At 37.7% G+C, this 20,731-nt stretch overlaps 1 protein-coding gene across 5 annotated transcripts in view; it reads left to right on the top strand.

The window, feature by feature from the left end:
• SPIDR (scaffold protein involved in DNA repair) overlaps positions 1-20,731 on the top strand; it is a 676,929-nt gene that overhangs the window by 378,935 nt on the left and 277,263 nt on the right. For all 5 annotated transcript variants that reach the window (XM_047723664.1, XM_047723668.1, XM_047723665.1 and 2 more), the window contains one exon: positions 13,265-13,478. In XM_047723664.1, coding sequence (XP_047579620.1) covers positions 13,265-13,478 — 214 coding nt within the window. The remainder of the gene's footprint in view (positions 1-13,264; positions 13,479-20,731) is intronic.

The raw sequence follows: 20,731 nt of genomic DNA, 5'->3' as shown, positions 1-20,731 counted from the left end.
AGAAAGAACAAGAAAGAAACCCTAAACCCAGCAGGAGAAGAGAAATCATAAAGATCAGAGCAGAAATCAATGAAATAGAAACCAAAAAAACAATAGAACAAATCAACGAAACTAGGAGCTGGTTCTTTGAAAGAATTAATAAGATTGATAAACCCCTGGCCAGACTTATCAAAAAGAAAAGAGAGAGGACCCAAATAAATAAAATCATGAATGAAAGAGGAGAGATCACAACGAACACCAAAGAAATACAGACAATTATAAGAACGTACTATGAGCAACTCTACGCCAACAAATTTGACAATCTGGAAGAAATGATTGCATTCCTAGAGACATATAAACTACCACAACTGAACCAGGAAGAAATAGAAAGCCTGAACAGACCCATAACCAGTAAGGAGATTGAAACAGTCATCAAAAATCTCCAAACAAACAAAAGCCCAGGGCCAGATGGCTTCCCGGGGGAATTCTACCAAACATTTAAAGAAGAACTAATTCCTATTCTCCTGAAACTGTTCCAAAAAATAGAAATAGAAGGAAAACTTCCAAACTCATTTTATGAGGCCAGCATCACCTTGATCCCAAAACCAGACAAGGATCCCAACAAAAAAGAGAACTACAGACCAATATCCTTGATGAACACAGATGCAAAAATTCTCACCAAAATACTAGCCAATAGGATTCAACAGTACATTAAAAGGATTATTCACCACGACCAAGTGGGATTTATTCCAGGGCTGCAAGGCTGTTTCAACATCCGCAAATCAATCAATGTGATACAACACATTAATAAAAGAAAGAACAAGAACCATATGATACTCTCCATAGATGCTGAAAAAGCATTTGACAAAGTACAGCATCCCTTCCTGATCAAAACTCTTCAAAGTGTAGGGATAGAGGGCACATACCTCAATATTATCAAAGCCATCTATGAAAAACCCACCGCAAATATCATTCTCAATGGAGAAAAACTGAAAGCTTTTCCGCTAAGGTCAGGAACACGGCAAGGATGTCCGTTATCACCACTGCTCTTCAACATAGTACTAGAAGTCCTAGCCTCAGCAATCAGACAACAAAAGGAAATTAAAGGCATCCAAATCGGCAAAGAAGAAGTCAAACTATCACTCTTCGCAGATGATATGATACTCTATGTGGAAAACCCAAAAGACTCCACTCCAAAACTGCTACAACTTGTCCAGGAATTCAGTAAAGTGTCAGGATATAAAATCAATGCACAGAAATCAGTTGCATTTCTCTACACCAACAACAAGACAGAAGAAAGAGAAATTAAGGAGTCCATCCCATTTACAATTGCACCCAAAACTATAAGATACCTAGGAATAAACCTAACCAAAGAGACTAAGAATCTATACTCAGAAAACTATAAAGTACTCATGAAAGAAATTGAGGAAGACACAAAGAAATGGAAAAATGTTCCATGCTCCTGGATTGGAAGAATAAATATTGTGAAAATGTCTATGCTACCTAAAGCAATCTACACATTTAATGCAATTCCTATCAAAGTACCATCCATTTTTTTCAAAGAAATGGAACAAATAATCCTAAAATTTATATGGAACCAGAAAAGACCTCGAATAGCCAAAGGAAAAAGAAAAAGAAAGCCAAAGTTGGTGGCATCACAATTCCGGACTTCAAGCTCTATTACAAAGCTGTCATCATCAAGACAGCATGGTACTGGCACAAAAACAGACACATAGATCAATGGAACAGAATAGAGAGCCCAGAAATGGACCCTCAACTCTATGGTCAACTCATCTTCGACAAAGCAGGAAAGAATGTCCAATGGAAAAAAGACAGCCTCTTCAATAAATGGTGCTGGGAAAATTGGACAGCCACATGCAGAAAAATGAAATTGGATCATTTCCTTACACCACACACGAAAATAGACTGAAAATGGATGAAGGATCTCAATGTGAGAAAGGAATCCATCAAAATCCTCGAGGAGAACACAGGCAGCAACCTCTTCGACCTCAGCCGCAGCAACATCTTCCTAGGAACATCGCCAAAGGCAAGGGAAGCAAGGGCAAAAATGAACTATTGGGATTTTATCAAGATCAAAAGCTTTTGCACAGCAAAGGAAACAGTGAACAAAACCAAAAGACAACTGACAGAATGGGAGAAGATATTTGCAAAGGACATATCAGATAAAGGGCTAGTGTCCAAAATCTATAAAGAACTTAGCAAACTCAACACCCAAAGAACAAATAATCCAATCAAGAAATGGGCAGAGGACATGAACAGACATTTCTGCAAAGAAGACATCCAGATGGCCAACAGACACATGAAAAAGTGCTCCATATCACTCGGCATCAGGGAAATACAAATCAAAACCACCATGAGATATCACCTCACACCAGTCAGAATGGCTAAAATTAACAAGTCAGGAAATGACAGATGCTGGCGAGGATGCGGAGAAAGGGGAACCCTCCTACACTGTTGGTGGGAATGCAAGCTGGTGCAACCACTCTGGAAAACAGCATGGAGGTTCCTCAAAAGGTTGAAAATAGAACTACCCTATGACCCTGCAATTGCACTGCTGGGTATTTACCCTAAAGATACAAACGTAGTGATCCGAAGGGGCACGTGCACCCGAATGTTTATAGCAGCAATGTCTACAATAGCCAAACTATGGAGAGAACCCAGATGTCCATCAACAGACGAATGGATAAAGAAGATGTGGTATATATACACAATGGAATACTATGCAGCCATCAAAAGAAATGAAATCTTGCCATTTGCGACGACGTGGATGGAACTAGAGGGTATCATGCTTAGCGAAATAAGTCAATCGGAGAAAGACAACTATCATATGATCTCCCTGATATGAGGGAGAGGAGATGCAACATGGGGGGTTGAGGGGGTAGGAGAAGAGTAAATGAAACAAGATGGGATTGGGAGGGAGACAAACCATAAGTGACTCTTAATCTCACAAAACAAACTGAGGGTTGATGGGGGGAGGGGCTTGGGAGAGGGGGTGGGGTTATGGATATTGGGGAGGGTATGTGCTATGGTGAATGTTGTGAAGTGTGTAAACCTGGCTATTCGCAGACCTGTACCCCTGGGGATAAAAATATATGTTTATAAAGCTGTAAAAAAAAAAAAAAAAAGAAAGAAAGAAAGGATGAATACCCAAGTTTTGTAGCAACATGGACGGGACTGGAAGAGATTATGCTGAGTGAAATAAGTCAAGCAGAGAGAGTCAATTATCATATGGTTTCACTTATTTGTGGAGCATAACAAATAGCATGGAGGACAAGGGGAGATGGAGAGGAGAAGGGAATTGAGGGAAATTGGAAGGGGAGGTGAACCATGAGAGACTATGGACTCTGAAAAACGATCTGAGAATTTTGAAGGGGTGGGGGGTGGGAGGTTGGGGGCACCAGGTGGTGGGTATTGTAGAGGGCACGGATTGCATGGAGCACTGGGTGTGTTGCAAAAATAATGAATACTGTTATGGCTGAAAAAATAAAAAAATTAAAAAAAAAAGAAGTCAGGAGGATGCAGCCTATACATTTTACATTTTAGTTAGAAATCTCTGCTGAATATCCATTATCATGGCTCACAAGTTCTGTCTTCTACAAAACACTAGAACGGGGTGCCTGGGTGGCTCAGTCGGTCAAGTGTATGCCTTCAGCTCAGGTCATGATCCTGGGGTCGTGGTATCAAGCCCAGCATTGGCTCCTTGCTCAGCAGGGAGCCTGCTTCTCCCTCTACCTCTGCTCTGCCTGCTTGTGCTCTCTCACTCTCTCTGACAATTAAATTTAAAAAATCTTAAAACAAAATAAAATAAAACAACAGAACACAATTCAGCCGAGTTCTTTACCACTTTATAACAAAAATTGTTGTCTTAATCAGTTTGGGCTGTTATAACAAAATACCATAGACTGAATGACTTAAACAACAGGTATTTAATTCTCACAGTTCTGGATTCTGGGAAGTCCAAGTTCAAGGTGCCAGGAGATTTGGTTCCTGGTGAAAGCCAACTTTCTGGTTTGTAGATGGCCACCCTGCTGTATCCTCACATGGCAAAAGAGATATCTCTCTTACGTCCCTCACTGTAAGGGGGACGTAATTCATACGAGCTCCATTCTCATGACTTCATTATTTTTGAAACTGTCATCTCTAATCACTACAATTAGGGATTAGGGCCTCAACATAAGAATTTAGATGGTATACAAACATTCAGTTCATAGTAATCTACTTTCCTCCTGTTTCTAATAGTCTCCTCCTCATTTCTATTTGATACCTCACCAGAATTACCCTTAACATACATATTTCTAGAATGTACCTCAGAACTCCTCAAGCCTCTACCCATTACGCAGCTGTAAAGCTACTTCCACTTTTCTAGTTATTTGTTACAATAGTACCTAGCTTGAGCTGCCATAACAAAATACCATAGACTTTGTGGCTTAAACAACAGATCAGGGTTCCACCATGGTCAGTTTTTAGTGAAAACTGCTTTTCCTTGTTTGTAGGCAGCAGGTATCTAGCTATGTGCTCTTGTGGCCTTTTCTTTATGCTTGGTAGTGAGAGATGGAACTTTCTGATGTCTCTTCTTATAAGAACACTAATCCTATCGGATCTGAGCCCCACCCTATGGCCTCATTCAACTTTACTTTCTTGGAGGGCCATATGCACCCCCGTGTTCATAGTATCATTGTCCACAATAGCCAAACAGTGGAAAAAGGCAAGATGCCCTTCAACAGACAAATGGATAAAGAAGATATGGTCCATATATACAATGGAATATTACTCAGCCATCAGAAAGGATGAACACCCAACTTTTAAATCAACATGGATGGAACTGGAGGAGTTTATGCTAAGTGAAATAAGCAGAGAAAGATAATTATCATATGGTTTCACTTATTTGTGGAACATAAGGAATACCATCGAGAACATTAGGAGAAGGAAGGGAAAAATAAAGGAGAAGAAGTCGGAGGGGGAGATGAACCATGAAAGACTGTGGACTTCGAGAAACAAACTAAAGGTTTTAGAGGGGAAAGGGGTAGGGGCATGGGTTAGCCAGGTGATAGATATTAAGGAGGGCATGTATTGCATGGAGCACTGGGTGTTATATGCAAACAATGAATCATGGAATACTACACCAAAAACTAATGATGTACTGTATGGTGACTAACATAACATAATAAAAAAAAATTACTTTCTTGGTAGTCCTGTCTCCAAATACAGCCACTCTGAGAGTTAGGACTTCAACATATGAATTTGTGGGGGACACAAACATTCAAACCAGAGTATCCCTTCTTGTCCAGTTTTGTATAAACTTCACTTAGGAATCTACTATCTTCCTGGAACCTTTGCATACTTTTTTTCTTACTTGGATTTTTAAAAATAATTGGACCTTCTATTGCCTCTTTATCCTCTCCCAAACAGTACAGGCTGCCTTTGCAGGACAAGTCACAGTGACATTCCTGGTGGTAGCACTGCAACACTGTAATCCCAGGTGGCTGATATGCTTTGTTAAATTCTGATAGTTCTCATTGCTACAGACCATGATGAACATTCTAGTCGCCTGGTCAGTATTGTCTAGTTTTTTATTTTTTTGTTTTTTTTGTTTTAAGAGTTGGGTTTCAGGTTTCTGATTCATGCTTAGGATTACTGTGGCTTTGGTGAAGAATATTTTAAACTGGGTGAAAAGGCAAAAAAAAATGTGGAATCAAGAAGTGAAAACACGGTTGTTTATAGCTCAGTAAGCACTTGTGGTTAACAAATGTGTCTGTTCATCATTGCCAGATGACTTAAAATTTTATGGGAGAACATAAATTTTAAACAAAAGTAATTGTGCTGATTATAAGATAAAGATGTGAATTTCTTCAGAATATAGTTTTTAGGTATTATAATCTAGATGTCTTCCTTGGAGCTTTCTAAGTTTTATCATGAAATTGTGAAATGAATCCAATGGCAGCTTACAAAATTTACTGAGAAACTCGTTTTGATTTAACAAACAATAATATTGCAATTAATAAGAGTCTCACACGTTGAATACTCACAGGAGCATAATATTGCTAGGTGTTTGGGAATCCTTTGTAAAAATTAAGCATAATTGTAACTTCTCAAAAGAAAAGATAATATGATTATGTGCAAATACAATTCATATTTCAGTGTATGTTAATGAAGACAGGTAAGATACAAACAGTGAATAGGTAAAACATCATTTGGATTTTATTTTGAAATGTGTTGTTTATTTTTCTTCTTGAATCACAGTTAATTTGCATTCTCTGGACGCATATCATGTTCAGCTTAGGGAAGGGGAAGTAAGTTAGAATCATCTTGGTTAGCCGTGAAATTCAGGCTAGTAAAATATTCCCCAAGTTCTTTACATCAATTTGTATTAGGGTTCATTTAGTTTATACATATTTATTGGTACTGATCCAGATACAGCTTTGAGTTCATGGTTTAGTAGACAAAACTATTCATTTTATGTGCAAAAATATTGGTAAGTAAGAGGTGCAGTGATGACATAAACAAGAGTAATAAACTCAGCTGGATGGAAAAAGAAAGTTGTGTTCAGGGAGTTTACCAGGGAGATGGTGATGAAACTCTTTCTTAAAAGTATGGTCTAGTTTTCACCTTCCTATAGAAAGAATTAAAAAATACTGAGTAGAGCTGGGGAATTTGAGATTAGAGGAGCTAGAAATAACAAGTAACAAAGACCTTTCTTTACACTGGAAATTAGTTTGGGTTTTATCCAGTAGATAGCCATTGAAGCGTTCAAGCACAGGGTTGGCTATTATAAATTTATACTTAAAAAGAACACTGTAGTGGGCCTTATGTACCATAGATTAGAATGGCCAGGTACTAGAATGAAAAGGTCCGTTAAGGTCAGCCTATCGTATTAACTAAGAGGCATCTCAATCTTAATATATCCAAAACTGATATCTTCATTACCAGTATTCTTCCCTCTCAAGGCCACCCCCTCCCCCAACACAAAAACACACAAAGAAAGCTGGTCATCTAGAAATCTTCCCTGTCTCAGTAAACATTAATTATACTTCTCCTTTCTTAGGCCAAAACATTGGAGTCATTCTTAACTCTTTCATTTCCCACTTGCAGTCCATCAACAAGTTCTGTTGGCTCTATGTTCAAAATATATCTAGCTTCCAGGCATTTCTTACCACCACTGTCCCCACTCCTCACCTCCCAGGTGCAAGCTACTATCATCTCTCCAAGGTTGCCACAATAGTCTCTCTCTCTCTCTTTTTTTTTTCCGCCACAGTAGCCTCCTAATTGGTCTCTCCATTTCTTCCTTTCTACCCTCAGTCTGTTCTCAGCAAAGCAGATTATGCACCTTCCTCATTGATTTCCCAACACACTCAGAGGAAATAACACAAGTCTACCCAATGGTATAGGACCTTGGCTTCTCTCTCTGGTTGACTTTTGTCATCTGATCTCCTATGCCCTGCCACCCAGGTTTAGGCAGACTACATTTAGTCCTAGCCAGAAGAGGAATGGACTCTTCTCTGAAGGGGTGAAATGAACTTTTGGGGAAAGCTGAGACTTCTAGTGAGGATATTGAAGCCACCGGAATACCATCCTGTTTCTTTTGGCATTTAGAGGGCCTAACTGAGCATAAAAAGACTATAACCAATCATTTAAATTGAGGATAGGGATATTCTCATTCATATGTATTCCTAGGACTCTAGCCTCCCTTCATTTTATAAGGCTGGGATTTCCATTTTTACTAACAACTGTTCTATCTACTATTCATATATATGGATAGAAATTACTAGATCCTGTGGCATACTTTCTGTATGAATCCTTTGATTCCTGTTTCTTAATCATTTAAGTCTTTGGTGCGCATGCGCTCTTGCTCGTTCTTGCTCTCTCTCTCTCTCTCTATATATATATATATATATACATATACACACACATAGAAAGTAATAGATTAGGACGTAGAGTTATTTAAAGGTATTTAAAATTTCACAAGTAACTAACAGAAGCACCCACATAAAACCACTTTGGTTCTAAAGGTGTGTATCATTTTGGGGTTTGGGGGGGAAGCTATAAAATATCTTTAAAAAGAGTAAAATGTGAACTGATTATACCATGGTAATCCAGAGTTAGTACAACAAGAAGAATTTCAATAATCATAGCTGGTAGTAGCCTTGTCAAGTATCTGTTCAGGACAGAAGTTCTACTTGACTGGAAGCAGATGAACTTTAAAATCCCCAGATGTCCATCCCCGAGGCTTGCTGTGCTGTCATCCCAACTTCTCTGTGTGTGTGTGTGTGTGTGTGTGTGTGTGTGTGCGCGCATATGTGTCTGTCTGTCATTCTGTGTGTGCAAGTAATGATGGGTGAGAACTGAGGGAAAAAAGGAGTGGTGGGCACTTTTGATGATTTGACATGAAGAAGAGAAAAAGCACCAGTTTCAGAAAACAGTAGGCCATATACTCTAATGCAAGATGCTGTATAGATTAGTTGAATGGGATATCTATGAAGATAGAGAGTAATAATAAAAGGCGAAATTCCATATTACTATGTAGCCAATGTTTGGTTAATTAAATATAGTAACTTAGAGTGCAACAAATATATTATGAAAAGTATTTCTCTTAGAAAAACTTAGAGATGTTTCTGTCCTCTAAAGGAGGATCATTTCAATATCTCAACATCTCTATATCCCCACATACTAACTAGTTCCACTTGGTACTTTCTTGTATAATTTTCATTAATTTCTTGTATAGTATTTCTTATATAAATGTTCATGAAAGTTATCATTATAATACATATTAATTCATTAACATAACCTACTTAGAAGTTGACTTTGTATGTAAATGGGCCCAGGCTCCATATATTTCAAGTAAATACCTATATATTTCAAAAAAGTCATTTAACCCAGGAGTCTCAGATACATTTTGTTCTTATATCATTTCTTGATTTCTTGTGGCCTCTTAGCCATTTAAGACCAGATTTTTTTAAGAGCAGTTAGCTGATAAATCATTCACACATTCATTTGGCAAATGTTAGCCTTTAAGTTAATATTTTCCATTTTTAACTAAGAACTGTTTTATCTGCTATTCATATATATGGATAGAACTTACTATATCCCGTGGTATACTTTCTATATGAATCCTTTTATTCCTCTTTCTTAATCATTTAAAGTCTTTGGTGTTATATATTACTATTTATACATATAATCGTAGTGACACTTAACTCTTCAATATTTAGTACTGTGACAAAAGTATCCTTTTCTTTTACAGTGTAATGATCATGTCCAGCCATAGCGAGATCCTCCATTTCTCGACTGGATATGCTTTCTTTACATTTTAAACAAGTCTTATGTTTTAACATAATAGAATAGGAAAAAAGCATCAGTCACAATTTCCTGTTTTTGACCAGCATTTACCTGAGAGACATTTTGGTTCATGACTTGTAAGGACACTCAACTTCTAGGATTAGACCTGCCAGTAATTCTCTCTGATCTTAAGAAAGTCATGTGAGCAAGTGATTTTTTTAGTTTTTTTATCTGTCAAAATGGGAGATTAATATCTTCCTTATCTATTTCATAGGGTTATTGTAGGTCAAGTATGATAATAGATTTAAAAATGCCTTGAAAAGTTAACATTGACAGTGACCATGGTGACAATGGCTGCTACTATTACCTGTGTGATGGACCATGCCCTGCACTATGAGCTTTCTTTATTATATCTCCTGATATTTGCAGTGCTCTTGAGAATGGCTAATACTGTCTCCATTTAAAAATGAGGACACTATTAAAAAAAAGATAAGCATAGTTAAGGTATTTGAGGATTTCAGAAGGGAAGGAATAGTTGCTTCTGGCTGGGATTCAGTAATCCCTTCCTGGTCAAAGTGATATTTTGACTGAGTCTTACAGCATTTATGCAAAATGTTGTCTTGCTGGCACAGAAATGCCTTTTCATACCACCCATTTAATTAATCTTCATTTGTAAAAGCAGTATCTCTTATGCCCAGATTGAAAGCTTGCTTCAAATATACAGTTGTCTTAGGTTGCTTTTTACTTTTTTATCCCTCACAGAAAGTGGAAATTACACTGCCTTAATTTCTTTAGGGAAGGCAGGCCACTGGTTTCTCCCAAGGCTGTGTTGGACGGATGTTCTCTATGAGAGACTTTAGAGTGCTTTGTAGAGAACATTGTGGTGTTCTAGCCCTGTGGTAGAGCCTAGTATGTATGTATGTATGTATAGTAAGTATGTTTATCCTGGGGATGTCTGGGTGGCTCAATTGGTTAAGCATCTGCCTTGGGCTCAGGTCATGGTCTCAGGGTCCTGGGGTCGAGCCCTACATGGAACTCCTTGTTTGGCAGGAGTCTTCTCCCTCTCCCTCTGCGTCCCCACTGCTCATGCTCTCTCTCTCTCTCTCTCTTTCTCAAATAAATAAATAAAATCTTCCAAAAAAATTATGTTTACTCTGTGCTGAAGCACCTGGGCTGTAGTGATAGATAATACCATGAAGCATGTTTATTTTGTAAGTTATTTAGTGCTATGTATCTTCAGCAGAAACCATAGTTTTAGGAATATTGCCAGGATTTATCATAAAAATCTTCAAAGAGAGTATAGTTAGTAACAATATGATTCATCTTAGATATATAGGTATTTCTGCTATAATAACTACGTGTTTCTGCAATGTCTTGCCTTTATACAATCTGTCAAAGTTCTATGGAAACTGTAGGGTTGGACAGACCACTAAAACCTATTTCACTTTTAGTCAGAGCTGCACAAGACAATAATTAGTACTCAAGGAGAGAACTTGTGCAGCTCAGGCAGACTACTGAGTATGGGTAGAGGCTGCCAAGGCAGACACTCAGCCACACAGACCCAAGAGAGTGTGCTTTGCCATACCACCTGATTTCATGGGCCCTGGAACTCTGAACAGCAGCTGCTGTCACTGGTTGATGGGAGAGGTTCCATGCCTACTGCATAGTTTTAGGGATAGGCCCTGACTGTAGGTTCAAGTTTTAAAAATTCATAAAATATGTCCACAAATTCTCCTATAGTTAACATAGCCCTGAAACCTAGGGCATTTCCCTTTGCTGCTAAAGATCCTAATTCTCCACCCATTGCTCTGTCTGCCCTACATGAGAAAAATGGTGTGTATGTACCAGAGTGACCTTTATGTTATCCTGACTCCTTTTCCTATTCATCAACTGAGGTGAGCCACTTTTTATTAAAGTAACAACTATTGTGGCAGAGGAGACTCAATGATTACTTCCTAGTTAGTGCCTTTCTATAATACTTGTTTTCATTCCTCTACTTCCCTCCCCTGTAGTGACTAGTACTGCCAGCCTGACATTGTGCTTGTTCATATCCTTCCCCCATTCTGTTTCCTTCCTTACCTTAAGAAATAGTAGCAAGATAGGTACATACCTTAGGAACAGTAGTTCAAGATAGTGCTCGGTGTGGCCTTGCTTACTATGTGAACACATGCTATTGGCACTTAGAGAAAGGAAGGAATGGAAAGTTAAGAGTGAGGGGAAAATGAAGAAGGGGAGAAAGAAATGGAAATAAAATTAAATTATATAATAAAAACATTGGTGCTATTTAAATATTAATTTTTATTATTCACTATTAAAAAGTTGGCTAAAGGGGTAAAGAAAACTATCAGTGTCTATTATTATTAGCAGGATACTAGCTAGACACTTATATTTTGTTATTTTATTTCATTTATTTTTTTAAATTAAAAAAGTAATAGAAAAACATAAGTATACTTACCACCTAGAATTAATAACATTTTAATCTTTTGTCTTTGTTTGATCCACATATTTTTATAATAGAAACAATATGACAAATAAGTGTGAAATCCTGAGTCATGCTCCTCTCTTTCTCCTTAAGTATGTTTTTCTATGTATCCTACTAGTCATATTATATACTTATGTTACATATATATCTGCAACAGTACTTTATTGTTTTCTGTGCTTAAAAAAATAACATTATAGGTATCATACTCTACATATCTTGTTCATCCCCTCTTGTTTTTGAGATCTGTACATGCTTATACATATAGACCTGGTCCACTATTGGCTCTACATGTGTTCTGTTGTATGCACACAGCATGGCTTACCTTTCCTCCTACTGATTTGTGCTAGCTCCAGTTTTCTGCTCTTAGGGTGAAACAGTACTGAGGTATGCATCCTTATTTAAGTCTCCTGGTGTTGTGACAGTTTCTGGGACATATATGGGTTTTAGGTTATACACACTATCAACTTTAGTTCTCTCATTTAATTCTTAAAAATGTTCTTTGAGGCAGGTGGCATGATCCCCATTTTATACATGAGAAAATCATGTTGAAATGCTATCTATATTGACCGAACTTAATTAATCAGAGAGCCAGTACTTAAATTCAGATTAAATTCCATCTATATAAATATTGAGCCCTAACATTCAGCATTCCTCAGAAATCCTTACCATTTTTTTTTTAAAGATTTTATTTATTTATTTATTTGACAGACAGAGATCACAAGCAGGCAGAGAGGCAGGCAGAGAGAGAGGAGGAAGCAGGCTCCCTGCTGAGCAGAGAGCCCGATGCGGGGCTCGATCCCAGGACCCTGAGATCATGACCTGGGCCGAAGGCAGTGGCTTAACCCACTTAGCCACCCAGGCGCCCCCATTTTTTTTTTAATTTATTTATTTGACAGACAGAGATCATAAGTAGGCAGAGAGGCAAGCAGAGAGAGAGGAGGAAGCAGGCTCCCTGCTGAGCAGAGAGCCCGATGTGGGGCTCGATCCCAGGACCCTGGGATCATGACCTGAGCCGAAGGCAGAGGCTTTAACCCACTGAGCCACCCAGGCGCCCCAGAAATCCTTACCTTTAATCTTTGTGATCATTAGAACATTTGCAACCATTTGTATCATTTCCAAAGTAGAGAATCAAAGCAGTTAATGAGGTAGTGGGAGCATATAAGAAAGAAGAAGGACCAATAAGTTACTTTCTTTGTTGTGGTTATCAAAAGAGTTCAAATTTTGGTGTAAAAACATGCTCTGTGAAATGATGGGTCTTCTGTGTATGCAAGACTGTTTCTTTATGGTGGAAAACTATTTTGTATGTTGCTTAATATGCAACATGTATGTTATTTTGATTAAAAAGATGTCACAATACGTTAGAGTCTGTCCATTGCAAAGTATACAAACCATTTTCTTAAGGTGAATAAAGCGATCTTAATGTGGTTCTTTTTTTCATGACATTTTATTCACAGTTGGACCATATGTCTATTTTACTCTATTTTTGCTTTTTTTCCCCCCTTCACCTTCTAGGTAGAAAATCTGGTGTATTAATTGTGAAAATTCTAGAGCTGCATGAGGAATGCACCATCCAAGTTGCTATGTGTGAGCATTTAGCAGGGCTGCAGGCCAACAGCCCTTCTCAAGGTGAGGTCCCCAGGACTGGCCTGAAGGTTCTGTTCACAAAGGAGACTGCTCGCCACCTCAAGGGACATCCCCAAGACATCGTCCATATCTACCCTCCCTGGTGAGTGCAAAGAACTGATTCCAGCAGTCACTAACTGTGAGTTTGTCTTAAAAGATATTTTTATGATGAACATTTTTGTCACCTTATAATGGAGAAATGCCAGGATAAGGAAGCCAATATTTGACATAGATTTTATGTAACAGAAGCGCTGAACTGTATTTGAATGCTTGTTTGAACTTTTGGCAGGAAATTTTTGATAATTTGAGGGCAGAGGGGTGAGGAAGAAACAACCATATCAAGATTTCTGTCAAAGTGGTGTCTTATAAATCTGGCTGTTTTTGTTTTTGTCTTTCTTAGAAATGCAATTTTAGTAAGAGGCATTCTGTGACAATATGATAATATACAGTAATTTAATATTTCTTTACTAATCACTGGGGGAAGGATGAAAAACATATATACATGTTTGCTTTCTTCTCTATAGGGTATTATTTTTTACTACAAAAAGAAGAAAATGTTACTATTTTTTTTAAAGATTTTATTTATTTATTTGACAGAGAGAGATCACAAGTAGGCAGAGAGGCAGGCAGAGAGAGAGAGAGGGAAGCAGAATCCCTGCCGAGCAGAGAGCCCGATGCGGGGCTCGATCCCAGGACCCTGGGATCATGACCTGAGCCGAAGGCAGAGGCTTAACCCACTGAGCCACCCAGGCACCCCGAAAAATTACTATTTTTGAGGGAACATTTGAGCAGCCTTGTTTTAAGAGCTGACTCTTGATTTTACTGGCAGATTTTTAGAAGTCTCATTCATCTGTTATATTCTTAGGTTTGAAGTTGACTTATAGGTCTTTAAAGTTAAACATCCCAGGAGCGCCTGGGTGGCTCAGTTTCTTTAAGCAGCTTCCTTCAGCTCTGGTCATGATCCTGGGGTCTTGGGATTGAGCCCTGCATGGGGCTGCCTGCTCAGTGGGAAGACTGCTTCTCCCTTTCTTACTCCCCCGGCTCGTGTTCCCTCTCTTGCTGTGTCTCTCTCTGTCAAATAAATACATAAAATTAAAAAAAAAAAAAAGAAAGAAAGAAAGAAAGAAAGAAAAAGTTAAACATACCTCCCACAGGGATCTTTTTTTCACTGTGTCCATAGTGAGTGATTCTCAGTCTTTACTTAAACTCTTACCCTAACAGGCTGCAGATGTCATAGGGTAACTTGCATTTTGTTTTGTTTTGTTTGTTTTTTAATACATCTTTTTGAATAGTTTAAGATACATACAGGATCATACGCAAATTCTAAGTACACATTTCTACAAATAATCACAAAGTGACTAGGTAATTTCTTTCTTTTTTTTTTTAAGATTTTATTTATTTATTTGAGAGAGAGAGATACAGCACTGAGCAGGGGCAGGTGGAAAGGGAGGGAGAGAGGCAGACTCCCCACTGAGCAAGAGCCTGTTGTGGGTCTTGATTCCAGGACCCTGGGATCATGACCTAAGTGAAAGGCTGCCACACAACTAACTGAACCACCCAGGTGCCCCAACTATGTAATTTTTATCCATCCAAGAAATAGAATGCATTGCATACCTGGGACCACCCCAATCCCCTCTCATTTCCTCCTCTCCCTCCCACACAAGGTGCCTGTCATCCTGACTTATGATATAAGAGATTCCTTGGACTATTTGAGAATTTCATATAAATAGAACCATGCAGAAATCATACAATATGCATTCTTTTTCACCTGACTACTTTCACTTAATATTATACTTGGGAGATTCATCAGTATTTTTACATTTAGCAGTTTGTTCATTTTTATTGCTTTATAGTATACCGTTGTGTTAATTTATGCAATTAATGCATCTGTTCTTCTGTTTATAGTTAAGTGTCTTTAGTTTGAGGATATTATGAATAATTTTGTAATGACCAACTGTCTTTCTGCATAGCTCACTCAAGAATTCAATACCAGTGGGGCACCTGGGTGCTTCGGTCAGTTCAGTGTCTGCCTTCAGCTCAGGTCATGATCCCAGGGTCCTGGGATCAAGACCTACAAGCTCCTTGATCAGTGAGGAGAGTGTTTCTCCCTCTGCCCCCTCCCCTCTGCTTGTGCTTGTGCTCTCTGTCTCTCAAATAAAATCTTAAAAAAAAAAAGAATACAATGCCATTAATTTCTCTCTCTGAAATTTCTCATCATCCTAAAATCATGCTATTATTTTTCTACCATGTTAAAAAAATCTTTTTATTAACATGTAATGTATTATTTGCCCCAGGAATACAGGTCTGTGAATCATCAGACTTACACGTTTCACAGCATTCACCATAGCACATACCCTCCCCAATGTCCATAACCCAGCCACCCTGTCCCTCCTGCCCACCCCCCAGCAACCTTCAGTTTGTTTAGTGAGATTAAGAGTCTCTTATAGTTTGCCTCCCTCCTGATCCTATCTTGCTTCATTTTTTTCCCTCCTTACCCCCCATGACCCCCTGCCCTGCCTCTCAAATTCCTCATAATTCCTCATATCAGAGAGATCATATGATAATTGTCTTTCTCTGATCGACTTATTTCGCTCAGCATAATATCCTCTAGTTCCATCCACGTCATTGCAAATGGCAAGATTTCGGGGTTTTGATGGCTGCATAGTATTCCATTGTGTATATATACCACGTCTTCTTTATCCATTCATCTGTTGATGGACATCTAAGCACTTTCCATAGTTTGGCTATTGTGGACATTGCTACTAGAAAGATTCGGGTGCACATGCCCCTTTGGATCACTACATTTGTATCTTTAGGGTAAATGCCCAGTAGTGCAATTGCTGGGTCATAGGGTAGTTCTATTTTCAACTTTTTGAGGAACCTCCATACTGTTTTCCAGAGTGGCTGCACCAGCTTGCATTCCCAACAACAGTGTAGGAGAGTTCCCCTTTCTCTGCATCCTTGCCAATATCTTTCGTTCCCTGACTTGTTAATTTTAGCTATTCTAACTGGTGTAAGGTAGTATCTCATTGTGGTATTGATTTGTCTTTTCCTGAGGGTAAGTGATGTGGAGCATTTTTCATGTGTCTGTTGGCCATTTGGATGTCTTTGCCAAAATGTCTATTCATGTCCTCTGCCTATTTCTTGATTGGATTATTTGTTCTTTGGGTGTTGAGTTTGACAAGTTCTTTATAGATTTTGGATACTAGCCCTTTATCTGATAGGTCATTTGCAAATATCTTCTCCGATTATGTCAGTTGTCTTTGGTTTTGTTGACTGTTTCCTTCGCTGTGCAAAAGCTTTTAATCTTGATGAAGTCCTAGTAGTTCATTAAAAACATTTTTTTTTTAATTCATCTCGACTGTACTTCCTCTTTCCACCATGGCTATATTGACCCCATTCTCTACTGAGCCTGTTTGTTCAGGCTTCCATCCCAGCATTTCCCATTCCTCACCCCTGGCATCGTCAGTGAGCTCCAGGCTGCTTCTCCTATGGTCACGTGTGTGGCCATCATGTCTCCTTGCAGTGTAGTGCTCACTCCTGCTTTGTTTCCATGCTTCTCCTGTCTCTTTCAAGATGACTAAAACTATGAATGTGTAAGTTGTCATGCCACTTTTTGGCTCCACATGCCCTAATGTCTGCTCACCTCATACACAAACCCCTCCTGAGCTCTGCGGCCTTATCTCCCACCCCTTTCCTTCCCCAGCTCTATCGTGGCCACCTGAGACTCCACTCTGGTCCTCAGATTCCACACCACTTTTCCCCTGGGGCCTGGATTCTTACCACTGCCTGTGCTGGGGTGCTCTATACCATGCCTCCCCATGTCTGCATGGTGTGCAATTTTCTTATCTTCTCTGGGCATTTACTCAGGTGTTACCTTCTCAAGAATCCTTCCTTTGGTCCCGTATCTAAAATTGGAAACTACCTCCTTCCTCATGCTTTATTGTCCTTTCCTACTTTGTTTTTCAAAGTCAAGCAAATTGAAGTATTTTACTTTAGAATTTTGCTGTGGAATGAGTGAGCAATTTCCTCCCTGTCCTGGCAGTGCTCCTCCTGTCTAGGTCTTGTTCCTGTAATTTCTTGTGTTCTTTCAACTGTTTTATTGAAGTCCTTTCTGGAAGCTTATAGTAAAACTCAGTAGTATTGAGAGTATTTGATGTTTGCAGTGTCCTATTTTATCTTCTTATATACAACAGTTTATGGTTTCATTTATTGTATTTCAACAAAAAAATGTAAATTCAAAGTATGCTGAGTTTTTTTACAGTGAGACACTGAAGACTCCAGCTCAGTTATGTTTGGAACTATATTTAGGAAACATTGGTGTACTCTTAATCCTGGCTTTTACCCCTATGTTTTGTTCATTTTATTTATATACTTATTTTTAAAAATTTTATTTATTTTAATTCCTCTATAATTAATGTACAGTGTTATATTAGTTTCAGGTATATGATATAGTTATTAAACAATTATGTACATTACTCAGTGCTCACTACAATAAGAATACTCTTAATCCTCTTCACTTATTTCAGCCATTACTGCACCAACCTCCCCTCCACAACCACCTCCACAACCTCCACAAACCACCAGTTTGTTCTCTACATTTAAGAGTCCGGTTTTTTGTCTTTTTACTTTAAGACTTTTTACTTTTTTACTTTAAGACTTAAATCCCATATATAATTTCATTATTTTTTACAGCTGGATAATATACATATATATTTTATAAACACACACACACACACACACACACACACACCAACCACAGTCTCATGTTTAGTTTTTTAATCCATTTTGAGTTTATTTTTATGTATGGTGTGAGAAAGTGGTCCAGTTTCATTCTTTTGCATGTTGCTATTCAGTTTTCCCAACACCACTTATTGAAGAGACTGCATATTCTTATTTTCTTTGTCATAGATTAATTGACCATATAATCATAGGTTTATTTCCAGGCTCTTTACTCTGTTTCATTGATCTATGTTTGTACTTTTGTGCCAGTACCATACTTTTTTGATCTACTATCGTTTTGAAGTATATCTTAATATACTTGATATCTTTTTTTTTTAAGATTTTATTTATTTATTTGACAGAGATCACAAGCAGGCAGAGAGGCAGGCAGAGAGAGAGGAGGGAAAGCAGCCTCTCTGCTGAGCAGAGAGTTGCTATCTTGATATACTTGATATAAGTATATACTTGATACAAGTATATCTTGATATACTTGTTATCTTGATATCCCAGTATATCTGGGATTGTGGTATTTCTAGTTTTGGTTTTCTTTTCAGGATTGCTTTGGCTATTCAAGGTCTTTTGTGGTTCCATATAAATTTTATTCTATTTCTGTGAAAAATGCTGTTGGTATTTTGATAGGGTTTCCATTAAACCTGTGGATTGCTTTGGGTAGCATTGACATTTTAGCATTATTTGTTCTCCCAGTCCATGAGCATGGAATGTTTTTCTGTTTCTTTGCATCGTGTTCAGTTTCTTTCATCAGTGTTATATAGTTTTCAGAATACTAGTCTTTCACCTCTTTGGTGACATTTATTCCAAGCTACTTTATTCTTTTTGGTGCAACTGTACATCCAGTTGTTTCATTAACTACTCTTTCTGCACTTTATTATTAATGTATAAAAATGCAACAGATTTCTGTATATTGATTTTGTATCTTGCAAACTTACTGAGTTTATCAGTTTTAGTAGTTTTTTGATGTAGTCTTTAGGGTTTTCCAAATGTAGTAACATCCCATCGGCAAATGGTGAATATTTTACTTCTTCCTTACCAATTTGGATGCCTTTTATTTCTTTTTATTGTCTGATTACCATGGCTAGGACTATGTTGAATAAAAGTGGTGAGAGGACATCTTTCTCTTGTTCTTAATCTTAGGGGAAAAGCTTTCAGTTTTTCACCATTAAGTAGGATGTTAATTTTTGTTTTTCATAGTTGGACTTTATTATGTTGAGATATGTTCCCTCTAACCCTACTTTGTTGAGGGTTTTTATCATGAATGGATGTTGCACTTTGTCAAATGCTTTTTCTTTATCTACTGAAATGATCATTTTTTTATCCTTTCTCTTGTTGATACGGTATATCACATTGATTTATCTTTTCCTTAAATAAGTGGATAACGTTAAACTCAGAATTGTTATGTAGGTCACTGTAGCAGGATAATGCCTCTAAATCTCCAAACTTTTAGCATAGATTTCCCCTTCCATTTAAAAAATATTTAATTGGTTTTTCTAGTAGGTATTTAAAACATATAATACAGATTACAAAAGGTATCAAAGGATATACAGTGAACAATGAGTCTTCCCATATTTTCTCTCCCTAGCCACTCAATTCTCATCCAGCCATTCATACTAGTTTCTTACATACCATTCAGAGATGGTGTGTGTGTCACACACTCACAACTATATATATAGAGAGATGCATATATAATATAAACTTACTTATTTCCTGCCATTATTCTTTTTTACAAAAATGTGTCCAACAATACTTCTGTGTCATGCTTTTTCATTTTAAAAATGCATCTTGGAGATCATTCAGTAACAACATGCTAATATATTAATAGTTGCTACATTCTTTTTGCACTGACTTCTAATTTAAAGATACCATTATTATTCAATCAGACCCTTTGAATGGACATGTAGGTTGCTCCTCCTCTTTGGTTGCTACAAACAGGACTACATCATTTTCTACATGTGTTTCTTTAAGTATTCTTGCTGGATGAGAGGATATATACCTCTTTGATGTTAGCAGACATTATCAAACCATTTTACATTTCTACTAGCGGTATACATAAAGTGCCTGTTTTCCTTTTACTAACCTACTATACTGTTCTTCACCAATTTAAAAACTGGAAAATGAAGTTTATAATTTTAATTTGCATTTATTTTGCTGTAATATGGGCTTAGGCTTCATTCCCTGTATTTAAGAACCATATATATTTTATTTTCTGTGAAATGCCTGTTGATGACTTTTGACCTGTGTTCTCTTGGATTATTGATCTTTATCTTAGTATTGATCTTTATCTTGTAGAAATGATAAGAATAGCTCCTTGTCAATCATTTACATTTCAGTGACTTTTCTCCTGGTTTGTCTTTAGTCTTTTAACTGTTTTAGGGAACAGGGTTTTTTTTGTTTGTTTTTGAAAAGCAGTGTAGTCTATTTTTCCACGACCAAATTACCTATCTTTTTTTTTTTTAAGATTTTATTTATTTATTTGACAGAGACAGAGTGAGAGAGAGAATATAAGCAGGGGAAGTGGAAAAGGGAGAAGCAGGCTTCCCGCTGAGCAGGGAGCCCGATGCAGGGCTTGATCCCAGGACCCCAGGATCATGACCTGAGCTGAAGGCAGATGCTCAACGA

The sequence above is a fragment of the Lutra lutra genome, chromosome 4 (genome assembly GCF_902655055.1).
Source record: "Lutra lutra chromosome 4, mLutLut1.2, whole genome shotgun sequence".
In the NCBI taxonomy this organism is placed as follows: Eukaryota; Metazoa; Chordata; class Mammalia; order Carnivora; family Mustelidae; genus Lutra; species Lutra lutra.
The sequence above is the reverse complement of the archived record's forward strand: the minus strand, read 5'-3'. Positions and strand labels throughout refer to the sequence as shown.